Source organism: Eubalaena glacialis, chromosome 4, assembly GCF_028564815.1.
Source record: "Eubalaena glacialis isolate mEubGla1 chromosome 4, mEubGla1.1.hap2.+ XY, whole genome shotgun sequence".
In the NCBI taxonomy this organism is placed as follows: Eukaryota; Metazoa; Chordata; class Mammalia; order Artiodactyla; family Balaenidae; genus Eubalaena; species Eubalaena glacialis.
In genome coordinates this window covers 65,467,133-65,493,793 of record NC_083719.1, presented here as the reverse complement: position 1 = coordinate 65,493,793, position 26,661 = coordinate 65,467,133, and the positions used below count along the sequence as shown (strand labels likewise).

Here is a 26,661-nt window from a genome sequence, read left to right as displayed (position 1 = left end):
TCACACTTGGCATCAAAGATGAGACTAGACTATAGACCCATCACCACAGCTGCCCAGAGGATCCAATTTCTCTGTGCATGACCCCCTATCTTGCATTGTTCTCAACTGCTTTCGAGGTTTTGAGCAGGGTATCTTAGTAGAACCTAGCTCATGTGTGAAACCTTAGTTATGGAAATGCAATGTAGTTTTTACACGTAAGATCTCTTTAACACAGAAGGCATACTAGAGAAGCTTTGGTGAGGATGCAGAGTGAGCCATTCTTCAGTATCTGCCAAGAACTGAAAAGGATTATGGGGAAATCCATGTGGAAGAAAATGGTTGTAAGAAGATCAGTGGTGGTTCCAGAATTTCTTTAGGGAACGCTCTCTCACTGGAAGGGGACCTGGAGATGTATTTGCACAGTAAGCAAATTGTTTTTATTTAGCTTAGTTGTTTATTTTCAGTGGTACCTAGGAGAGCTGATGGAAGTCTAAATCAGACACACGAGGCAAGTCTTGGCACCACAATGAAATAAGAAAGGTAAGATACTGCCAAGACTATCATTGCTCCTTCAGAGACTGAATCGGGCTGCCTCCGAATAGCAAAGAAAAAGACAAGAATGCCCTTGAATAAAGTGTTCCACCATATTGACAGGAGTCTTCCCTAAACAGTTCTGTGACAGAGAAAAAAAAGACTATTTTTTAAAACAAAATTGGGATATAACTTCTGAGAAATGCAAACTATGTTACAAAATACTTTAAATTCTGAACTTCCAGATAACCTTATATTTATCATTTCTATATTTCTCACATCCAAACTGACAAAGGCAAGGAAGACCAAGTGTGTTTTCCCTTCTTTATATTGCATCATTCTTTTTTTGGGGGGGGCGGTGGTGTCCCTAACTTGAAATATTCTTTTACTTTCAAGACACCTTGGGGCAGCAATCATATTTATCTCCGTGGGATTCCTGAGATACCTTTATCATTGCTCCAAGTCTATCTAAGAAGGCCAGTGGATGTTCCAAAATGTATTCTTTGCATGTATTTCCTTTAAAAAAAGAAAATCACGCCTTTTGGTGAAAATCTTATATCACAAGTCAAACAGCACAGAACAGGAACACATCCTTTCAGAGCCTATCGTGGACCTCCTGAGGAAGAGGGACCTGTGCTGTTAAACATAAATTTTGCAGATCTGCTGGCTTCTCAGTTCATAGCATTTGACTCCCTGCCTCCTCAGCAGCTCCTTCTCTTCGGATGCATCTCGAGCTTTCAACTGGCAGAAGTGAGCCGGAGAGGCAATGAAATCATAGTGCCAATCCAGAGAGCGCAGGTAGATGAGCATGTGCAGGGCACAGGCCAACACCAGCAGCAGGATCAGGGACATTACCAGGCTGATTGCAATGGCTGGTGAGAAGGAAGAGGTGCAGTCTCGGGCCTTGGCAAACTGTCCCCCCCTTAATGGTAAAGCCTTGGATCTGTCAGGAGAAATAAAAGAGCTGAAGTGACATACTTTTTCCTCTGAAAATCTGCTTCACTGTTGGGCTAGGGGTTCTGGAGCCCTAATCAGTCAAATTTAAATACTGGGGCCATACTTGCTGAATAATTTAAACACATTATCTAACAAATGTGAGTGTGCTCTTGGGGACAGTGAAACTTAATTTTAAATCAAGACTGACCCAGAAACTCTGGGATATATGGTTGTCATAATTAAGTGGCCAGAGAAATTCAAGGCTCTGAAATAAAACCTCTTTTATCTGATCCTTAGTTCACCTAAAACCACGTCTGGTGTCTCTAAAATTCAAAGCCTACTCAAAATTTTATGTGTTAATATAAATTTCCCAAAGAACATTAATTCTCACTTTCTCTGCCTTTGATTCTGTTGACAGGAAGTAGATAGGAAGAGTCTTTTAAGGGAAGATATGATTCCCAGTGATGTAAAATATAGATAATAAAAGCTAACACTTATTGAAGATTTTTTTTTTACGTACCAGACACTGCCTTAACTCATTTAATACTTACAAGAGCCTATGAATAAGTTACTATTTTATCCTAATTTATGGATGAGGAAATAGGCACAGAATAGTTAAGTAACTTGCCCAGAGTCACACAGCATTAAGTACAATGAAGCTGTAATTCAAACCTTGGCAGTCTGGTTTCAGAGTCACTTCTCGGTTTACAACTCCATAACTCCTGGTATATTGTGTCTCTTTTTCCCCCCATCACTAACTCTCCTTCTTTATCAGTTGTACCATGCAGACTTGGTACTGTTTTTGGAAGAGCTGTATACCACTTGCAGTCTGCCCAGATAATAGAAAGAAAAGCTTTCTCATATGTGCAAATGAAGTGATTTAATTACTTGGAACTAGGAGAGGTTCTAATCGACAACTGGCCCCGTTATCTAAATACTATCACAATAAAGAAACAGGGGCTACAGAGTCTACAGAGTAATGATTCTAAATGAGAACAATCATTTGTAGAAGGCAGCTTCCACATTCAGCTGGCTTTTAGAATATAACCCTACAGTGTCACCTCATTCAGTCACCTAGTTGGTTTTAAAAGGGTACATCAGAATATTGAATTATCCATGAATGCTTTACTGAGGATTCATTTTTAAGACTTAGGTGGGCACTTTACCATGTTTCCATGCTAAAATGATTGTAGCCACCCATCATACCATAGACATTAGGGGCCTTGCTTGCCCTACTACCTGTACTTAGACTGAACCAAAACAACTACTGAAGGAGACTCTAGGCCTGGCTTTTAGGATACTTGGCCTGCCCACGCTATGAAGAGGCAAAGTGGCCTTCTCTTCAGGCACTAGCCTGAAGAGTCAAGCTCCTCAATGACAAAAGATGGCCTCATTTGATGCTACAACTCCAGCCAAAGAGAATGTCCTCACATTGACTGCCACTTAACTCTTAAGACCTGACTGAGAACAATATCTGTGGAGGATGCCTGAGGGACACGTTGTCTATCCATGTTCTGGACTAGAGATTGCAAACACTCTGTATCTAACCCACGGGTAAGTTTTGTTTGGCCCAGAGTTCTGAACATCCTGAAAACCTCCCCCAGGAATCTACATTTCTATCTTTAATTGAAAAGTCAGAAGATCCAGCAAGATTGGGCCTGCATTCCTACAAAGCAAAAATTAGCTGAAGTTTTATAAAATATACTTCTTGTGATGCCGGCTACATTTTGCCAAAGTCCCCAGTTGGCCCACCTGAGGCATGTGAGCTTTCACCTGAGGCACCTGAGTTTGCCATGCATGTGACATCACTCTATACTTTAATCCTAGAATAAACCAGATAGATCAGCAAAGCTGTAGATGTGGAACGCAGCCTTTTGTATGCATCCCTTAACCCCCATCACCACCAGCACTACCTCTTCCCTGGACTGGGTTTGCTTCTGCATCTGTCCACATGAAGAGCGTTTTACAAGGCCCACCTCTGACACCCAGTGCTCTGCCCCCCATGAGGCTGCTGCTGAGGATGCTGTCACGCACTGCACAACACCAGGGATGAACGTGCTCCTCACAAGCACATTCTCAGCAGTCTTGTGAACCCCATGAACACGTAAAGGGTGATTCTTTCTTATGCTGGCTGCTCAAAAGCTTCAGAGCGAAATTACTGTGCTGCTTCCAGCCAGGGCAGACAGATGATCTCATGGTTTTGTGTACCAGCTTCACTAGTGGTTTAGCTGATCTTTTCTTCCTTTTGTTTTCCTTAATCCCATGTCTTGGCTCATTTTTGGTTTTATATTTTTTATTGTAAAATACGCATAAAATCTACCATCTTAACCATTTTTAGGTGTACAGTTCAGTGGCATCAAGTACATTCACATCATTGTGCAACCATCACCACCATCCATCTCCAAAACTCTTTTCATCTTGCAAAACTGACACTCTGTACCAATTAAACACTAACTCTCCAGTCCCCTCTTCCCCCAGCCCCTAGCAACTGCCATTCTACTTTCTGTCTTCAAATGTGCCTACTCTAGTACCTCATAAGTAGAATCATACAAATATTTGTCCTTTTGTGTCTGGTTTATTTCACTTAGCATAATACCCTCAAGGTTCATTCATGCTGTTGCATTTATCTGAATTTCCTTCCTTTCTAAGGCTAAATAATATTTCATTGTATGTATATGATAGATTTTGTTTTTCAATCATCCACTGATAGACATTTGGGTTATGTCCCTCTTTTGGCTACTGTCAATAATGCTGCTATGAACATGGATGCGCAAATATCTGTTCATGTCTCTGTTTTCAATTCTTTTAGGTATATAATCGGAAGTGGAATTACTGAATCACATGGTAATTCTATGTTTAATTTTTTGAGGGACCATCATACTGTTTTCCATAGTGGCTGCACCATTTTACATTTCCACCAGCAATGTACAAGGGTTCTAATTTCTCCACATCCTTGCAATAGCTGTTATTTTCAGTTTGGGGGATTTTTTTTTTTTTATAATAATCAACCTAATGGGTGTGAAGTGGTTTGCCCATTTTTCAAAGTTATTTTTCTTGAAGTATTTCTATAAGTCATTGTAAGTCATTTCTGGAACAAGGTAGAGATATAAATCAGTCAATTCACCTGTTAGGCAAGATTATGTGTGAATTATTCCTTGTTTTCATTATTACTTCCTCATTGCCCTTTCCACCTACTTCTCTTTTAAAAGTGCGAGAGAAATAGATACAATATATACTTTATAAATGTTATATAAATAGATATATACATTACACGTATTATAAAGTGTCTTTGGAGCCAGTCCACAATTCAAATTCTGCCTCTACCAGTTACCAATTATATCACTTTGAACAATTATGTAATCATCAGTTTCAGTCATCTCATTTGTAAAACAGGGATAATAACAGCTATCTTGCAGCATCATGATAAGTTTTGAAGACAAAATATGTAAAATAACTACAACAGTGCCAACACACAAAGAGGACTCATAAGTATTAGTTATTGTTAATCCATGCCTGACACAGTCCTGGGTGTTGCCACATATATATTAGGCCATGAATTCTTTACATCCATAAAGATAGGTCAGAAATCGAGAGGGTGGAGTAACTTGCCCAAGTGGCTGAGAAGTAATTAAAAACCATGTCTTTCGAACTCCAAAATGCAAACTCCTTCCCTACCCCAAACTACCTCACCACACTTCTCCAAGCTCGGGGGAAGGGGAATAAATATATATTTATATATGGAAAAGATTGGGAAGAACCCATAAAAGGGACATGTAAAACCCTGCCTATTTCAGCGAGTTGGAAGAACAAGTTAAGCTCTTTTCACAGGTAAACAGGTCAGAGGAAGTTGACAAATGTCTCTCAGCCCGAGATTCTGTTGGTGAAAAGGAACTTCTTATGCCTCTATGCCTTTCCCCAAATACTTTCAAGAGGATCTTTAGGATATTTTTGACTCCTTGGCTGACAGTTCCATTCCTATGCTAAATGCCAAAGCTGTCACTCACACTTCAGATGTACTTCTTATCTGCCCTGATAGGATCACTGCTCCTCTCCCTGAAGGAAATAAAATAATTGTCTGACAATTCCTCTCCCCAGAAGGGCCTCTTGCTCCAGGAAGTGTCAGTCACTGGGCTCATGCCACAGCTTCACTCTGGCTTACATTGTTGGCATTCCTCACTGATAATTATTAGTGACTGGATAAACCTTTATATAAAAGAAAGTCCTTGTGGGGGGCAGGGGGGATCACTGTGCAGGAAGAGGAAATACTTGACCCTATTCTATTTCATACCTTAGAAGATAAAGAACATAATTTATACCAATATAATTTTAACAATATCTACTCTTCTCTTTTCCTTAAACATCTATGTTTTCAAACAAACAGAATTTCTTTGGCACCAAACACACAGGCGCATTGAGCATATGCTTTAGTTTATTATCTGGAAATCAACAAAAGTGACCGCCCACAGGCTTGACATATGATTGGTGTCGCTGGGCAACAAAAGGGCATCATACCGCTGCAGGCTGCAGACGTGTTGGCAGTGGTAGGAGTAACTTGACAGAGCAAATATGCCAGTTGCATTAAAAGTTGCTGGAATTGAATTATTGAAAATAACCTCGACTCGGTGCAAACTAAACCAGCTCTGGATGGACAACTTGTTGTAACTGGTAAGGGTGAATCTGACAATGATTATAAAACAGTATTACCCCCAAAGCACTTTTACATTTGCTGATGCAGGACACTGTTGACGAACAGTACAACTGCGCCCTCTTTTGTCAGGTAGTAGAACTGGCTCAGAGAGAGGCTTTTACTTTCTAGTTCTGAACAAGAGCTTCCTGACGGGTGGGAATGAAAGCAAGTAACAGGAGAGCCCCCCAAAGTGAGCAATACAAATTCCTACAAAAGGAAAAACACAAAAAGCTTGAGGATTTTTTCTCTTTTAAAATTAAAATAATTTTATTATTGCAAAAAAATTGAGAAAAACTAAATGGACAATAATATAGAATTAGCTAAATAAATAATGGTCAAAACTAAAAGTAATAGCTCTTACTATGTGTCAAGCATCTCTCTAAATTCTTTATGTATATTTTATTTAATCTTCACTACGACACCATGAGATAGAGAATATTATTATCCTCATTTTGCAGATGAGGAATCTAAGACACAAAGGGGTTAAGTAACTAACTTGTGCAAGTTTACTCAGAGAGTAAGCACTGGAGCTGGGCTTAGAATCCCATCTGAGACCAGAGCCCTTACTCTTAGCCATTTTGGAATGGAATATTCTCTAGCAATAAAAAATTATAATATGCATATGTCATGATCACTTTTTTCATTAAAAACGTGTGACTGCATAGAAAAAAATTCTGGAAAGATAGAGATCAAAATGTTAATATGATTACCCACTTTGTTATACACCTGAAACTAACACAACATTGTAAATCAACTATATTTCAATTTTTTAAAATGGAAAAAAGAAAAAAAAAGCAGCTGAGATCAGTATAGCTCAGGGTGAAAGCCTGGGTTTTGATCCTGGCTCTGCCCACCTGTAGGTTATGTTCCTGCTCCTCCTGGAAACAGCATCTTGGTGTGTATAGGGCTGACACTCTCCCCTCTCAGTGAAGTCTCCCGGACCCTGCCAATCAGTGTATTGCGGCCCTTTAATCACTGTGATCGGTTTAGAGAGAGGCATATGCCCCAGGCTGGGTCAATAAGATGTACGCTGTGCTACAGCTATCAAGCAACAGAGTTCTTTTATGTTGCCTAAGTGGATAACTGTCAGCTGGCCACCATCTTTCCAGCCTGAGAATGGAACTGACACAAGGACAGCAGAGCCAAGAGATGGAGAAAGATGCTGCCCTGGTGAGGTAAGTTAAGCGTCTGAAGCTAACACTTTCAATCCTATTAATCAATCAGTTACCTTTTGACTTTATGCAGCCAAAAGAGTTCTCACAAATACAGCTCTTATTAGTGGTATGGTAAGTGTTGTTAAACAACCTCACTGGGCCTTGCTTTCCTCATCCGTAAAATAGGTTGTGCTTGCTTAAATAGAGTGCTCTGTGCTGGCCTGGTGTTATAAAACATTCGACGTTATCTGGGACAGCCCCTGCTCACCCTGGCCTCCTGACTCAGATACAGAAAGGTTTTTTGAGGGATGCAACTGAGCCTGGCCACCCCTGCCCACTGCAACAATCCACCGAGAACGCTGAAGGCCAGAAGGACGGAGGTGGTGGACATCTCAGATCTGGACTCTGGAGTCAGCTGTTCCAGAGGGCAATGGGAGAGACAAGCCATTCCCAGAAAGGGCAGGCTGGCTCTGGATTCCCTGGAAGTGACTTCTGTTGTGCTCAGGGCTGGGGTGGAGCCTGCCACATTGTTTGCAGCCCTGTTTCAGATAATGGCCTGAGATTGAGGCTGTTCTGACACAGCCTCAGTGAGATGGGAACATTAATGCACCAACAGAACGGCTCGAAGAAATCCTTCCTGGTGAAAACACCAGGTCGTTTTGCCAAACAGCTGTCCAGCCCACAGGGTCTTTGGTTCTGTGTCTCTTGGCCCACTTGAGGGCAGGAATGGCATGCCCATGCGCCTGGAGGACATGACACCCTCTGCCCCGGCCTCTCAAACCTGTGCTGGTTCCTGGAGCAGAGCCTGAGCAAGGATTTGTGGGCGAGTGATTTTTTAAGAAAATCCCAGGAGGACAGGAGAGGAAAGATGTGAAACAGGTGGAGGGAGGGGAGAACAAGTAAGGGCGTGCATCCAGCAGGGTCCCTGGAGGGCGACTTTGGCTCTGTCCTGCTGGGATATCTGGAAACGCCTGTTGGTTAGGGCTGTCCTGGGGGATGTCTGGCCCTCTGGTGGACATGCAGACAAAGGGTGCTCCAGCAGCCCAGGGGAGCCCCCGGCAATCACACAGGTGCCTGTTGTTAAACGAGGAGAGGGAGGGAGGGAAGTGGATGGAGCAGCACAGTGCCTACTTCTGTTCCTGCCCTTCCAAGTTGCTCTTTTAAAAGGATACGTTGGAAAAGTCAGACATAAAAGGTCATTATGTTGTATGATCCCATTTATATGAAATGTCCAGAACAGGCAAATCCAGAGACAGAAAGCAGACTGGTGGTTGCCAGGGGTTAGGAGGGGGAATGGGGAGTGACTGCTAAGGGGCAGGGAGTTTCCTTTTGGAGTGATAAAGTGCTCTGGAACTACACAGAGGTGATGGTTGTACAATATTGTGAATGTACTAAGTGCCACAGAAGTGAACACTTTAAAATGGTAATTTTTATGTTATGTAACTTTTACCACAATAAAAAAAAGTATAAATAGAAAAAACAAATGTTAATTGTGATGACCAATGGTGGTTGGATTATGAATGATTTTCATTTTCTTTTTATAGCTCAGTATTTTCCAATCTTTCTGTTTTCAACAGATATATATAACCTTGTCTTAGTTTGGGCTCCTACAGAAGCAGACCCTGAGACAAGGATGTGAATATAAGTATTTTGTGGAGGTGATCCCAAATTTATTGGGGAATTTAGTCATTCAAAAAATGTAGAGGGGCTTCCCTGGTGGCGCAGTGGTTGAGAATCTGCCTGCCAATGCAGGGGACACGGGTTCGAGCCCTGGTCTGGGAAGATCCCACATGCCGCGGAGCGACTAGGCCCGTGAGCCACAATTGCTGAGCCTGCGCGTCTGGAGCCTGTGCTCCGCAACGGGAGAGGCCGCGATAGTGAGAGGCCCGCGCACCGCGATGAAGAGTGGCCCCCACTTGCCACAACTGGAGAAAGCCCACGCACAGAAACGAAGACCCAACACAGCCAAAAATAAATAAATAAATAAAAATTTAAAAAAAAAACATTTAAAAAAAATGTAGAATATCATATGACATTTGTCTTTCTCTTTCTGACTTACTTCACTTAGTATGATAATCTCTAGGTCCATCCATGTTGCTGCAAATGACATTATTTCATTCTTTTTTATGGCTGAGTAGTATTCTATTGGTTTTTTTTTAAATGGGGTACAGTTGTTTTACAATGTTTTGTTAGTTTCTACTGTACAGCAAAGTGAGGTAGAATTCCCTGTGTTATACAGCAGGTTCTCATTAGTTATCTATTTTATACATATTAGTGTATACATGTCAATCCCAATCTCCCAATTCATCCCACCCCTCCTCTTTCCCCCTTGGTGTCCATACATTTGTTCTGTACATCTGTGTCTCTATTTCTGCCTTGCAAACTGGTTCATCTGTACCATTTTTCTAGATTCCACATATATGTGTTAATAAAAAAAAAAAAAAATACGATATTTGTTTTTCTCTTTCTGACTTACTTTACTCTGTATGACAGTCTCTAGGTCCATCCACGTCTCTACAAATGCTCACTTATATGTGGAATCTAAAAACTGATACAAAACAGAAACAGACTTACAGACATAAAAAACAAACTTATGGTTACCAAAGGGGAAGGGGTGGGGAGGGATAAATTAGGAGTTTGGGATTAGCAGATACAAACTACTATATATATAATAAATAAACAAGATCCTACTGTATAGCACAGGGAACTATATTCAGTATCCTGAAATAAACCATAATGGAAAAGAATATAAAAAAGAATATATATATATACACACACATATATGTGTGTGTGTATAACTGAATCACTTTGCTGTACAAAACTTATACAGCATTGTGAATGAACTATAGTTGAAGTATACTTCAATTAAAAAAATTTTTAAATAAAGTATTGCAAATAAAAACAAACAAACAAAAGTATGTAGAATAGAGAGAAGAGAAATGACAGAGGAATGGAAGGCAGCCCCAAAGGACAAAGGTAAGCAAGTTTCCACCATGGGCGACGGGGGGCTTAATGCCCACAGGGAATCCTGGGAGACAGCATAGAACACACACCTCTGAGTTATCTCACCCGAGGGTGAGGGAGCTAGGATATTTACAGACTTCTTTCAGTCATTGCTGGGGTACAGATGGGAGGCAGTGGGCCCCTTTGGACAGAGAAAGCTTTTAGGCAAAGAAAGGCTGGCAGTTGAAAGTTGAGCTGGTGGGGACTTCCCTGGGGGTCCAGTGGTAAAGAATCCACCTTCCAATGCAGGGGACGCGGGTTCGATCCCTGGTCAGGGAACTAAGATCCCAGAAGCCATGGAGCAACTAAGCCCATGCGCCACAACTACTGAACTCGCACACCTCAACTACAGCCTGCGTACCGCAAACTACAGAGCCCATGCACCCTGGAACCTGTGCTCCACAACTAAAGAGAGAAAACCTGCATGCCACAACTAGAGAGGAGCCCACGCACCGCAATGCAAGATCCCGCATGCTGCAACTAAGACCTGACGCAGCCAAAAATAAATAAAATAAATAAATAAATGATAAATAAATCTTTAAATAAATAAATAATCATTTTTTTTTAAAAAAAGTTGAGCTGGTGGACTATAGTGCTCTCAAATGTAAATGCCCAAGAGGATATAGACAAGGTACACTGACAATGTCAGCCACATAGCTTTATCATCAGAAAGAATAATCAACAAAAAGCTACTTCCCTCTAGGGAAAAAATTTTAAAAAGGTGCTATTTGAATCAAAAATATTCCCCATTCCTATATCAAACAGATATGTATATGTGTTTGGTCACCTTGTGAGATTCTATAAAGTGTCTCTGAAAGATGATGGCATGTATGTTCTAAATTATGACCAGTGAAACACTCGTATCCCATGATATGTAGGCACATGTTGAAGAAAGAGCTTTCAAGGTTAAACATAGGAAATGCTAGGTTAGAGGCAAAAAAAGAAAGAAAGGGGGACTGGAGACAAGACGGCAGAGTAGAAGGACTTGAGCTCATCTCCTCTTACGAAAACACCAAAATCACAACTAACTGCTGAACAACCATCAACAACAACAAAAAAAGACAGGAAATGCTAGGTTAATCAAAGTCACCAAGTGAAGCAATCTTCCTTAAGAGCGCGTCTTCATGGAAACTTCAATATACAGATTTATACCGTGAATCTCCAAGAGGACACGGTGTGCAGTCTTTCTCAAACACGTTTGACCACAGGACCCCTTTTCTGGAAATATTATAAACATTTACACAGAGCAAAAGTGTTCCATAGAACACAGCTTAGGAAAGACTGCCCTAGCACATCCTTCTGGTTTTTCAAGAAATGTTAATGACACGGCTGCTTATCTCCACTAAAAGGGTTGCTCCTATAGGAAAAGAAACATTATATTTTTATAAGAAAAAAATTTTTAATGCCTTCAAATTGTTCCCCCCCCCGGAGCAGTTCCTAACTCCTTGGATAAGCCAATGTTGGCAGATGCATTATTCCATACATAAACACAGAAAAATGCAGGCTTATGTTGCTTGTCTGCTGGGGAATTCAGCTAACAGAGAATTTTTAGTTACAGTTAAATGATAAGTGTGACTCAGTTGTAAGGAGCTATACAGAAAATAACTTCAAACTAGAGCCTCAGTTTTGGAGCTTTAAACATATTTTATTCTTTGCTCAGAGGAAAGAGGTATCACATTCTCAGGTTCATGTATTTTCTAGGTCGCTAAAGGAAGAAGGAAAAAGTATAGCTGCTTTGGTAGAAACTAAAGAAAGCATTGCTACAGGATCCCATCATAACATCACTGACTTTTCAGTGTAATTAGATAAATGTGGCATTTCATGTGTCACAATACTGGGCACACAGCAGCCCCTTGATACTTACATGTTGAATGAATAAATTATATGGAGCTAATCTGAAGTGCTGAGCCTATGACATTCCAAAGTGCTATCCATACCTACCTTATATTAATACCTCTGGGATTTTCAGCATCACCAAACTTCAGAGACAATCTTAGAAAACAGAAACACAGTCCATCAAAATAGGAATAACCCTTACTCCACACTATACTCAAAAATTACCTCCAAATGGATCACAGGTCTAAATGTAACAACTAAAACTATAAAACACATAGAAGAAACATAAAATAACATTTGTGTAATCTTGGGGTAAGAAACAGCTTCTTGAAAAAATGTAAAAGTATGAACTATAAAAGAAAAAACTGATAAATTGCACTTTATCAAATTTTAAAAACTTTTGCTCTTCAAAAGATACTGTTAAGAAAATGAAAAAGGCAAGTCACAGAATGGGAGAAAATATTCACAACACATATACACAAAGAATTTGTATCTGAAATACAGAAATAGCACTAACAACTCAATAATAAGGAGACAACCCAACTTTAAAGTGTTCAAAAGACATGAACTTCACAAAGGAAGATATACAAATAACCAGTAAGTACATATAAAGGTGTCAATATCATTAGTCATCAAGCAAATATAAAATAAAACCACAATAAGATGCCATGGTACAGTAATTGGTATGGTTAAAACTTTTTTCAAAAAAAAAAACACTCTTAAGCTTTTAGTATCTATATTTATTCACATTTTTTGGAACATTAACACAAGATTTCCTGGAGAGGAGATAGATTATCACTAACCCAGAGCAATAACCACATTGGTTCCCCTTTTAGCCCAATTCTTCCCCTGCTGAAAGCCAGATGCCATCCTGCACATACTGGGATTTACAACACAGGTAAGGAACACTAAAATTATGAACCTGGGAGCTCATAGAGGAGACAGTGGTTCCTCCTTCAACTCCTGAGAGAAGGAGAAAGACATTTGCTTCCCTAGTGTCAGAAATTTTCCTTGGAAAAATAAAAGTGTACGAGTTTTATTAGCCTTTGGATGGGAGCAAACAGCTCACCATAAAGGAAACAAATGGGTGCATGTCTAATACCCATATAGGTAAATAAAGTCTCCAAGGAGACGATAAGAAGCTTCTCTGGGTTTCTAAGCCCTGGAATATCTCGATGGTACTGAGCTTCATTACTCCTTGACATGTAATCACATTCCTCTGAGGAGGTACATCTCTTACTAACTCCAAGACTTATCTTTTAACCCAGGTCCGAGCAAAATTTGTTTAGAAATTGCTAACCATACAGAAACATAATAATATTTTCTCTGTAGTCCCACACTGATCATACCTAATGTTGGTAAGGATGTGAAGTAGCTGGAACTCTCATACAACGCTGGTAGAAAGGTAAACGCTACAACCACGTTAAAAAACCATTTGGCAGTTTCTTAATAAGCTAAACATACACATACCATATGATCTAGCCATTCCACTCCTAGGTATTCACCTAAGAGAAATGAAAATATATGTTCCTATAAAGACTTGTACATGAATATTTACAGCAACTTTATTTGGAAAGTTATCTAAAAACTGGAGGAAAAAACAAATTTCCATCAAGATAAATAAGTTGTGATATATCCATACAAAGGAATACTTACTACTCATCAGTAAAAAGAAATACACCTTTGATACATGCAACAATGTAGAAGAATATCAAAATCATTATACTAAGTGAAGGAAGCTAAACTAAAAAAGAGTGTACACTATATGATTATAGTTATATAAAATTCTAGAAAATGCAAACTAATCTATAACAATAGGAAGCAGAACAGTGGTTACCTAGAAAGGTGGGAATGGCAGAGGGATGGATTACAAAGGGGCATAAGGAAACTTCTGAGTGTGATGAAAATGTTTGCTGTCTTGCTTGTGATGATGGTTTCACAGGTATAAACGTATGTCAAAACTGACCAAACTGTATACCTGAAATATGTGCAGTTTATTATATTTCATTTAAATTTCAATAAGGTTGAAAAATAAGAATGATGAAAAGCTAAATACAATTGAAATGGGAAAATGTGAGAAATTTAAATATATAAAGGATGACGCTGATATGTGACATTATGTCTTGAAGTTATAACACCTCAATATACATCATAAAAACAAAAAAGCCAAAGTAGATGGTTACAAAATGTCCAATTACAAATTTGAAAAAAATCACACAAATATAATCTCATCAATTTGGTCCCACTTATCAAGAAATAGAAATGTCAGTGACTGAGCTCGTTTATCTTCCTACTACTTATGGAGAAAGGGAAGGAGTATTTACAAAATTAACCATATTAATAAGATCGCTGAAAGAAATATCTTTATTTCCTAACATCATAAGCTTAGATACCTTAGAAGCGCTCATTTACAAACACTTTATAAGCTAATTTACTCGGTAAAGCAAGTTTTCAGGAGGATTTTTCTCTAACAATATTCTGATAATCTGTTAGAAATTACTGAAAATACTTTAAAGAAATGAAGTGCATTTCTTGGATTGTACTTTATAAATTTGACTGGTCACTTACTCTAACAGAAGTTCTCTAGTTCTTCCAAGGAATCAGAATAGCTTAGCTACTCACAAATGGGGTCTCCAGCTAATGAACTAAAGCTCCAAGCAAAGCCACGCTGTGCCCACCCGAATCTCTGGTGGAGCAGCTCAATGGCCTCCATGCTCCTGATGCCCCAAGAGCTTTCTCCAGCAGTCCTGGTTTCAATGAAAGCTGTTAACGTGCTCTGCTGTGGAGTAAAGAACATGAGGCCCAATTTAAACAAAGCAAATTCAGCAATCATTCAGTGAGATTTTTTTATGTGCCAAGCACTGCACCACATGCTGCACCATAAAGGGGAAATACAACCTAGGGAGTCACTCAAAAAAGAGCTTCATTTACTCTTCCAAGCGCCCTACCCTCCCATGTTTAAAACAGATTCTGAATTCTTGAGACTTTAATTGCCTAAATTCAAAATACACACAGATGCTGGGATTATGCTGTTTGTAAGGCTTTCACTATTTAAAAAGACTTCTGTAGCAAATCTGTCTGCCAACAATTTGCCTTTCCCTGAACATTTTGTTTCCAAGCACTAAAATATGGTCATTTTTTTTTTTAAATCTGTGCTTTTGACCTTACATGGTTATGTCTTAGCTTGGGTTTGTTCTTTCCGCAACTCCCTTTCTGGTTCTTGAATGTAAGATTTCCTTGCCAGCACAACAAAGGCATCTCACTAATCTATGCAATTCACAGGAGTCAGGGACAGTCTCAGCAGCTGGTCCTTGAACGCCTCACATCCTCATGCCGTGGAAGCCTCCCCCTCATGCCCTTGGGTGGGCTCTCCAGGATGCCTGCACACTCACCTGAGCAGGACTCCGAAAGGTGGATGATACACGCTCAGAACTCACCCACTAGAATTCTTGGGCAGTGACAAAGAAAAATAAAAAATCATTAATTTGTATATTATGAAAACCAAAGGTTCCTTAGGCCTCTCTACCAGGTAACTAGACACTATTTTACTCTAGTTGTCATTAGTATCTTATACTTTGAGTAGCACTTGGCAAAGTTCTCATGCATACATTTCCTCATTTGATTTTCACACCCCAATGAGATAGGGCCAAGAGAGAGGAGGGAAAATGGCATTGTTAAAGATGTTTTAGACCCCAGCTCTATTACCATACAGGCTGTATGATCTTAGCAAGTTTCCTAACCTCACGAGCTTTGATTTTCTCACCTGAAACACCGATGATAACTGTACCTGTGACTCAGGGACTCACTCGCAATAGCATTGTGAGGAATAACAGAGTGGCTCCTGTTTATAAAGTCACAGAGCTCACTGGCAGAACTGGGCCTAGAAGCTAAGTTTTCATTCTTTCTGTCTCTAGGTTCCCAGTGATAATCAAGGTTTCTCAAGTCCAGCAAAAAGCTGTGGTGCCCTGATCTTCCCCACAAATTCCCTGGGGTCAGGATAAATGGAATCAAGCAGGGCCAGTCAGCCATGGACAGGCAAGACTATCCCCAGGCAATCAGCCTCTCTCCCCGCAGCTGACCACAAATAAAGAGCACTGTAGGGAATTAATTAGAGGCTGAGGAAAAAGTCCTGAGCTCTCAGCAATGCTGGAGTCTCTTTGATAGTTATGCTGTAACAGAATAAACAAATCCGGGAGGACTCTGGATTTTGCTTACAATTCCCTAGCTCTCTGATAAGAGATAGTCATTCTGAATAGCAAGATACTTACTAAAACTTGTAATGTAACTTGTAAGCATACATGAGTATAATCCATTTTTTACCCATCATCAAGAATTTTTAAATGAGAAGTAAAGTTCAGAAATAAAAACGTGTTTCCACCAAAGTATATAAGAATAATACAGAGAAACACACACACACACACAAACACAGAGCATGTTATGGTTTATACAAAGCATTCTGCCCATCTAAACCAGGCCAGAACAAATGCAGAGCATCTTCCAAAAGCCTCCATTATGCCAACAAATGTTGAAAGCAAGGAGCTTTATAGAAAGCAAGTGGGACATGCCAGACTTCCTCCCTCTGGACCAAAACAAATACAAGCAAAAAATATTTGCTTGGATGGCTGAAAAGCAGAGAAAGGCACTGGAAATCGACTTCCTCTTCGAAAGGGATAGTTGTTTAATCTGCTTATCTCAAGTCAAAAATAATTATTCTAATCATTTTTTACATGTCCTAAAGAATTCTCTGAAATTTGGCCATTCAAAGGTACCCTTGCACATTTGCAAACAGGCAATGTTCCATAACTTCAGAATACTTCCTAGAATCAAATATCTGCCCTGGCTAGATGGAGTCAGCTTTCTTTGTTTCACCCACTAGAATATGTATGACTCTGCTCACCGATATGCAATTTCCTTCCTGCTGGGACAAAAGTAGTTTGACACCTCACATTTGGAGTTGACACAGAGCCTGGAATCCTTTCTCTTTTTCAGAACGAGTTTGGGAAACTTCATTTTTCAGAATCCTGAACTTCCACAAAGTATTATAACAATTAGCTAAAGTGTTCAGAAGAAAATTCCTGGGGAAAAAAAAAAGAAATAAAAAAATTAATTTCTGACTTGACTTGTTCTTTCATTTTAGACGTTAGACATTTCCTCAGAAATGTATGTCAGGGTCATGTACAAAGGAGCCTACTTCTACTTTCCGAAATGACAGAAAACTGGACCACCCAGTTAACAGGCTACACACGCCCTAAAGGTTTGCTCCAGCAAAGCAGTCAACTTACATGGCACTTCCTTCACTGCAATTTGAGTTGCCAGCGCCCACTGTTGCCTTCTGGCCAATGGCTTCATCTGTAAGGTCCAGCCAGGTCTGATTCTTAAATTTAATTGTTATTCTTTTGGCCCAAAAGAGAATGCAGGAAATTCCATCCACGGAGACATTAACCGGGCTATGATGGCTGAATGCATTCCAAGGTTCTTTTTCTAAATCTTTGTCTGCTCAGATTGTAGTTGAGAGCCTAATTAACCAAACAAATGAAATTTAAGATATGAATTTGTATCCATGGTACAAAAGGCTTCTTGGAAGTAAAAGAGCCAATTCAAAACCTGTTGAAACTCTACTAGCTCTAGAGTCCATGCTATTGTGGGGAAAAGATGGGTGGACCTATCAAGCCTAAAAATGATAGGTGTACCTGAAAGGCACATGAACCCAGTTCCACAAAGCACCAAAAATGTAAAGGAACAAATTATAAAAACAAACAAACCAAAAACCAACTTTGAAAGTAATAATATTAGCAATAATGACTTTAAAAAGTCACCAGTCACCATGCTGGGGGAGGAAGAGGGGATAAATAGGTGGAGTGCACCAGATTTTTAGGGCCGTGAAACTACTAGTCTGTATAATACTGTAATAGTAGATAGATATCATTATACATTTGTTAAAACTCATAAAATGTGCGACACGAAGAATGAATGCTAATGTAAACTATGGACTTTAGTTAATAATGTATCTAGTGGATTATCAGTTTTAACAAATGCATCACACTGATGAAAGATTTTAAATACAGGGGAAATTAGCAGGGGTGGGGGCTGCAGACTGGAGAGGTATATGGGAATATTCTGTACTTGTGGTCAATTTTTTCTGTAAACCTAAAACTACTAAAAAAAAAAGTCTATTAATTTTTTTAAAAAATCCACCATGCCTTGAAACTAATGGTGGTAATCTTTTCAAAAAATAATATCATAAGAACCCAAATAATTCAGAACTTTAAATAAATTCATTAATATGTTAAACAAAGAAAACAAGAGGTTTCTGAAAATCAAGCGTAATTCCCCAGACCATTAATGTCCAACAGAACTTCCTGTGATATTGGCTATTATGCACTGGAAATGTAGCCAGTACAATTGAGGAGCTTAATTTTTAATTTTACTTAACATTATCCAATTTGAATTTAAATTTAAATAGCGGCATGTGGCTAGTGTCTACTGTCTTGGAGAGTGTAGTTCCAGGTCATTTAATATACATAAACTAGCAAGGTATTCTAACCTTATTCTACATCTTATGAAACCTTTGCAGATTTCCAGGAAGCCCAAGACAATGCACTTCAGTATGTCACTCTGGAGATCATAAAGGCAGGTCTCTATCCGAAAGAAGATCCACTTATCTAGAGCAGCTATTCCATACCAATTACTCCAGTGTAAACAGAGATAAAAGAGAAATTGAACAGGCAGCAGCAACCCAAGTTTACCAGTAACCAAAGATAAACTGTTACTATAGTGATCCTATCTGGAAAGCAACAAAAGTAAAACTGAATATTGTAATGAAAATACTGTATATGACAGCAAGTGAAACTTTAGTGTTTTCTCAACTATAAGATTACCATAATACATTTCCTCACCCAAAGTTCAAGAATGTTAGTTATTAATAGAATTATTACTTATATTTTCACAGTGGCTCTGACCTGATTGAAATGTGTTTACTTTTTTTTATGATACAATCTAGTTTCCTAACATGTTCATACCTGTGTGATTGGTATTGTTGTCAAATCCTGCACTGGTTTCATACCTCCATTATTCTGTTGATCTGTCAAATAAAATGATATGAGTACAAAGGCTAAGTGTCATATATTTATTAATGTAGTTGAGTGACAATAATATGCTAAGCACAGGCTTAAGTCTCTTTTGGCTCATAATTTAGAATACTGTAGTTTAAGAGATTTTCACATCAGACTGCTGGTGCCAGTACTGGTGTTCAGGGAAGCCCATCACAGACAGAACCCTTCCTCAACCCCCCAAGGAATCATAAGGGAAATTACAAGTCTTACCATTGTTCATAACCACTTCTTTATTTGAAGATGTTGGAGAGCTGAAACTAGAAGAAACAAAAATAAAAAGATGCTGAACAAATATCTACATTTTAGATTTTATATGTAATTTTAAAGACATTTTGGTTTATTACATCTCAGAGTAGAGGAGCAGAACCTTAGCCTGTCAAAACTGTTCACTTTTGAATAGTGAATTTCTGATTTAAAAAGTAATACTATATATGTTCTTCAAAGAAAATAAGGAAAAGACTGAAAACTTTAAAGTAGAAAAAATTTTTAAATATCAACCCTAATGTTCATTCATTGAATAAACAATCTACTCTGAGAGTTTACTATGTGCCAAGCAGTATGCTAGACACTGAGGTTTAACCAAAAATAAATAATAACCAAATAATAAATCAAATAACCAAATAATAAAACGTAATAAAATATTTTACAGTGAAATTTTATTCCACATTGTACTGTCAACATATTAAAGCAAAAGTATTCAACCCTTTTTATTTAAAAAAAAGACAGACTCTATTGCCAAAAAGATATTTCTGAAAATTATGAAGATATAAATTATAATAATATATCCTTCCAGCGTTTCACTCTACATACATGCATACACACCCTACACACAAATATAATTTATTTTTTATCATTTAAACAGATTTTTATAAACATCCTGTTTTAAAGCACGTAATTTTTTTTACTTAAAAATATATCACAAATATTTTCCCACGTTATTACGTATTTTTGACATAATTTTGAATTCCATGTAGTATTACAACATACAAATGTATTAATTTATTTAACTAAAAACCTACTAAGTATTTAAGTTGTTTCCAATTAATAAACAATACTACATTGAACATTATCATGGATTATTTGTTCATACTCCTGAGAAGTTCCTTAAGATAAATTCCTAGAAGTGAAATTGCTATGTTAGAAGATATATACATCTTTTTATCGTGGAATATTGCAAACATATACAAATTTAAACAGAAAAATATAAGCTCCTTCACCCTCCCCGAGTACCTGTGCCCATCATCCAGCTTTAGTAATTATCAAGTCAAAACGAATCTTGTTTTACCTATGTGCCCACCCACTTCCCCACTCTGGTATTATTATGAAGAAAATATCAGAAATTATATCTATTTAGGTATGTATTTCTAAAAGATAAGGACTTTAAAAAGTAACAGCCCAATTATATCTAGAAAATATTAATAATTCTTTAATATTAAATATCACATCAGTTTAAATCTCCAATTGTGTCATGTCACAAAAATTTTTAGTTTATTGCATATTTTTAATTTTTCATAAGTTGTACCTGTAATATATGAGAATGCAGATCAAATTCTATATTTAGAGACTCCTATCCAAGACCTATATATATAACTATCATATAAACTCAACATTTTTACAATTAGAGAAATATATATATTATACATTATTATCTATATGCAAAACATAATTTTGGATAAAGAGTTACTAAATCTATATTATAGTGAAATGCTTTAGAATTAATTATATGGAACCAATTACAAATTAAATGCACCATTCTCCTTGTAATACAACCTCTAACAGCTAGTAAGAAGTTCTTAAGATGATAAATTGATAACTATAATGTCTACTAGATGCTGTTAATAAACTCATATATGCATGCAATTATTTTTTCACTTTATCAGCTCTATTGACATATAATTTAAGTACAATAAACTGCATTAATCCATTCAATGCGTACAATTTGATGGATTTGGGCATAGGCATATACCTATGACACACTGCCACAATAAAGATACAGAATATTTACATCCCACAGAAGTTTCCTCATGCACTTTTGCAGTGAAGACATGTTTCCTCCACCTCAGCCACAGGCAACTACAGACTTACTTTCTGTCACTTTAGATTAGTTTGTATCTTCTCCAATTATAAATAGAAGCATATAACATATATTCTTTGGTGCTTGGATTCTTTCAGATTTATAATGACTAAAATTCACTGATGTTGTTACATGTATCAATATTTCATTCCTTTTTATTACTGAGAAATATTTCATTGTATGGATATACCACATTTTGTCTATGAACCCATTGATGGACATTTATGGGGTTTTGTGGAATATGTTTTTGTTTCTCTTGAATACATACCCAAAGTAGAATGGCTGAGTCATAATGTATAAGTTTGTTTAACTTTTAAACTGCCAATCAGTTTCAGCATGTGAGCTTTCCTGTAGCTCCACATTCTTATAACATTTGGTATTGTCAGTCTGCTTAATTGTAGCCATTCTAATGGGTGTGGGTTGCTATCTCATTGTAGTTTTAATTTTCATTTCCCTGATGACTAATGATGCTGAGCATCTTTTCTTGTGTCTAATGGCCATTCATATATTTTCTTTTGTAAAGTGTGTTTAAAACTTTTTCCAATTTTTAAAAATAAGTTCATGGTCCTCTTACGGGTTGAAAGAATTCTTTGTATGTTCTAGATACAAGTTCTCTGTCAGATATATGCATTGAAAATCATTTTTTCCATTCTATGTCTTTTTCATTTTCTAATGGTGACTTTCAAAAAGCAAAAGTTTTAACTTTCAAAAGTCTAATGAATTTGTTTTTCTTTTATTGTCCATTTTTTTGTGTCTAAAAGAAATATTTCCTAACATAAGGTCACAAAGATTTTTTCTTGCATTTTATCTAGAAGTTTTAAAGTTTCAGCATTTACATTTAGCTATGTGAGGATCAATTTTGAGTTGATATTTGTGAGATAAGGTACGTGTAACATTTTGAAGACTGGAAGAAAGAAAATGTCCTATAAGCTTCCAGAAATAAAAAACAAGAATCATGCAAGGATTCAGAAAATGTATTTCTTACACCCTTTCAAAAGCTAATGGAGGACATGCTCCACCAAAGTAAGGGATAAAACCAAGAAAGAGGAAAGCATAGGTTCCAATAAACAGTGGATCAAACTCAGAAGAACAATGACGAGAAACCTAAGGATGACTACTGCACATCAGACCTAGAGAGAATCAATCCAGATCGGAGTAACAGGACAAAAAGGCTCTGAAGAAGGGAAACCTAGAGGGAGATCTCTACGCAAAAGGAGGATCTGAGAGACCATGTTATATGTTAAATACTCTGTTGATAATAAAAGGAAGTTGTTACACAAAATCTAAAATGTATAAATTGAGAAATCATCTGCATATATCATTTAAATAATAATATTTAATACATACAGTGGTGGACTGTATGATTGTTCCCAACTAACTCCCTAGGAACAGCAATCCCAGAGATGAATATATCCTTGTCTTTGGCCATATTCCTTGTAGTACCTCCCTGTGGGGGGAATATTTCCTGCCCCATCATCAGGCTTGGCTATATGTCTTGGAATATGGGGCAATGGAATATGAGTGGAAGCAATAATGTGCCAGTTCCACAGAAACTTTAAGAGACGTTACATGCGTCTGCCACCCCTTGCCCTTTTCTCTTTGACATGATAATGGCATGTCCAAATAGAGGCTGCTCTTTCAAGTCTGGGTCTTGAAATGAGAAGACATGGGAAACAGAGCTGGAGCAGGGCCATGGCAGCCCACCTGTAGCTGTCAACATGTAACAGGAGTGAGAAATAAATGTTTGAGATTGTAAGATTCTGGAATTTTGGAGTTGTTTGTTACTAGAGAAAAGCTGACGAAATAGGAGACAGTTTTTTAATAATTTATTATGTGTCTTGGTACCATTTGATTGTTTTAACCATGTATATGTATTACTTTGATAAATTTTTCTAATTTATTCTTTTTTAAAAGGTGCCTTACTTTAAAAATTTATAAATTAGCATTCTGATTTATACTATGTCTCTTGTGAGTAGGGTTAGCATTCATCAGTCCTCTGAATCAAATCACACCTAGGAGCACTAAGAAATTAAATTTCCTGAGCAGCAAGCATGAGGCTCCAATCAAAATAATCATATAACCACAATAGAGATATGCTTTAGCCAAAAGATCTCTACCTACCTAAACTCCAAATTCTATAGTACAAGTAAAACAGTAACTGAATATATGAAAGAAACACTAATACCCCAGAAATATTTCTTGAAAAGTTTTAAGCTTTCTAATATCACCATATACAAATAGATTTTTAAATTTTTTTAATTTGAACTTTATCCAAAAATCATAATTCATGATACAAGGTTAAGGATTCAATTTTAAAATGTTTTAATGAACAAAAACAGAAAATTGAGATATATTTTACCTAAATAAGATAATAAGATATCAAGTCATTTGAAAATATCTAGTCAGCAAAGGAGTTTAATGTTTACTGAATAAAAGTATATGAATAAATGAATGAGTTATCATATCATTAATATGTTTGGATTGAGACTCTACTAATTAAAATTTTCCACGTGTTCACTAATGAAAAGCTTTTAGCACACAAAATAGGCTTATTTTCATTTCAATGAATCTATGGACATACAATAATGCTGCTATACTTCTTTTTCAAATAAACTCTAATTTGGATAGGCCTTGCCCACACCCATAAGCCTAAACTAATGAGGTTTTAAAGGAAGCCATAATCTCAACCAAAGACAAAATACTGTACACAAGAATTTTCACATCACTACATGATCTCTGAACTAAAGTAGAACTAAAGGATTATCTGGTTAAAATTATCCATGTGAATAAACTAAGAAACACTGATTTTTAATGTAAAAAAAGTAAACCTACATTAGCACTAAAATATTCAGACCCTTTTCCAGTAAAAGGGAACTCTGCAATATATGAAAAGTAATCAAGAGCCCTAGGCTTGCAGTGGCTGGTGAAATATTTTTGATTTACCAGGTGTTCCATCATGAGTCTCCCAAGTATGCCTTCATGAAGATGAAGGTGAAGTAGCTCCTTCATGGCTCTGCTCAGGGTGAAGATCAGGTTCCTACCAAGGCCTACAAGGCCCTGAAAGGCCTCAGCCTGCTAGCTGTGCTCATTTCGCCTCCGCCCCTCTCTCCTACAGCTACACTAGCATTCTTTAGTTCAGTTCCCTGAATGCTTCATGTTCCCTTCTTCCCTCATAAGAGTCTTAGCACCTGCTGTCCCCTCTACCTGGAATGTTCTCCATCCTGCCCTTCCCCCTACCTCCTTGTCATGTCCTCCATATTCTCCAGATCACAGCTCAAATATAACTTCCTCAGAAACACTGTCCCTAACTTTTCAGACTAGTTCAGATCCCCCTATTATATGTGTTCACAGTCTACCATACTTTTCTTTCAAAGTACATTTCACAGTTTATTTGTAAGAATATCATTCATTTGATTAATGAGCACCTCTGCTCTAGATTTAAAGGTCCATGAGAGCAGAGACTATATCTGTTTTGCTCACCATTGTACAACCAGCACCTAGCACTCTGCCTATTTAAAAGTATCAAGTATTAAAAATATGTGTTACATGCATAAATGAACTAACAATTTAATGAACGAACAAACTCTGAAAGGCAAGTAGGAAATGGGAGATCACAGGGGGTGCTGTGTGAGAGGGAAAAGATTTCCTTTTTGTTTAAGTATAAACCCAATTTGAGGAAGGAATATATAAATGAAGAGTGATGACCCCTACTTTCTCTAAGCTTAGTTAACATGTATCAGGCTTAAAATACAATCACCCTTCCTAGAGACTTAAGAACCTTGAATTACTCATAGAATTGAAATATATTTTAAATTCCAGATCTATGATTTGAAAGAACATTCACAAAACAGCAACTGTTGTTTCTTTCATAATGAATTAATATGACATATTATTAGATTCAAATGATCATTGATTTGTATGATTTCTAGGGTCTCTTCTGGAGCTAAAATTATTTAAACCCATTAATCTTGCTTCAAAAACAGAATTAGGATTTTTACAGTTCTTGGTGTATATTTTACCAGTGTAATACACAAATCAGTCATTTCTGTATAAACCAGGTGAGGAAACATTACTAAGCTTTAACCACCTAAGGAGTATAGGTCATTTATTACTTGAAAGTGAACCTGAAGGAAAGCACTAACTGATTTGGAAACAATGTGGGGAAACAAATAAAAAATACCTGTACTTACTGTTTTTATTAGCTGATGACTTAAGAATTCCTTAACACAAGTTTTGGCAGATCTTCCTGCTTGACACCTTCCTTTGTGCTCACACTAAATCCCCTGATGGATTTGTTGCGAGAGCACATAATGAGTAACTGGGGAATGTGACATAAGTTAATTGCTATTCAGATTTTGCATGTTCTTCTTTATATAGAAATCTCTATATGTTCCCTTACATGGTATGGAAAGAAGCCAAAAGGACAAAGGAAATAGAAATAGAAATTTTGCTTGTTAGTTTTAAATAGTATGTACTCCACACATTTACCGTCTCCTACCAGTTAAAGTGATTTAATACCTGTTCTTTGGGGGACAGGTAACATATTTCTGAGGTTTTTAAAAGTTTTCTTACTCTCTTCTCACATAAAAACAGCAGGAGAAACCAAAATTAGCATTTACTTATAAGTATAAAAGAAACATGAACACTGATTTGAGTCATTTTCTCATAGAGATATACTTTGATACATAATACAAATGTTTCTTGGATATTTTGAACAAATAAATTAACTCTTCCCTCTTATAATAAAGATTATATTTTAATCTCTTATTTATAAACTCTCATTCAGTGATTTTAGTAGCTACCAAATGATCTAATATAGTATATCCATTTTGAATTGTTAACAAATGTAGCTGTGCAACAATATAAAGAAATTACAGAACCACCTAATTTCATACTTGCACTGAAGTTCGCAGATGCATTATATTAAAAGATGTGCAGTTACTCACCTTATATTCTTCCTGGCAAGTAACTGGTCCAAGGTTAGTGAAAATCCCATACATAAAAAAATAAGTGAAAAACTAAAGAAGATTTTTCTTCCCATCAAGAAATGAATCCATTTTTTCAAACCAGGCACATCTGTTAATTCATAAATGCAAACAGAGCAGAGGCAGTACTTTTTACGCCTTGTGACTGACTAATATATTCAACCAATAAAAAGATAGCTTTTCCAGGATGTATTATGTGTGGGAGAGGGTGGAAGGAGGGGCCTGATACTGTTTAATTTAGAGTACAGAGTGAAACTAATCAGTCTGTTTAGGTTGTTTGATTATTCATCGCAATGAAAGATTATTAAGCTCTTTTTATAAACTGGCATAGTTTTGGTACTCTCTTAAGAATCTCATAATGCTT

At 37.3% G+C, this 26,661-nt stretch overlaps 1 protein-coding gene and 1 long non-coding RNA gene across 2 annotated transcripts; both read right to left on the bottom strand.

Moving 5' to 3' along the window:
* Positions 1-1,149: 1,149 nt before the first annotated feature.
* LOC133089806 (V-type proton ATPase subunit S1-like protein) lies at positions 1,150-26,353 on the bottom strand. Its single transcript, XM_061187970.1, is given in 8 exon segments — positions 1,150-1,450; positions 5,881-6,123; positions 12,232-12,282; positions 17,409-17,614; positions 17,616-17,642; positions 19,146-19,207; positions 19,449-19,495; positions 26,259-26,353. Coding segments are annotated over 8 exon segments (1,032 nt in total).
* On the bottom strand, positions 14,671-17,112 carry LOC133089805 (uncharacterized). Its single transcript, XR_009700746.1, has 3 exons — positions 17,024-17,112; positions 15,519-15,574; positions 14,671-14,905 (listed from the first exon to the last, which is right to left on the bottom strand). It is a non-coding gene; the product is annotated as an uncharacterized LOC133089805 (long non-coding RNA).
* Positions 26,354-26,661: the final 308 nt, after the last annotated feature.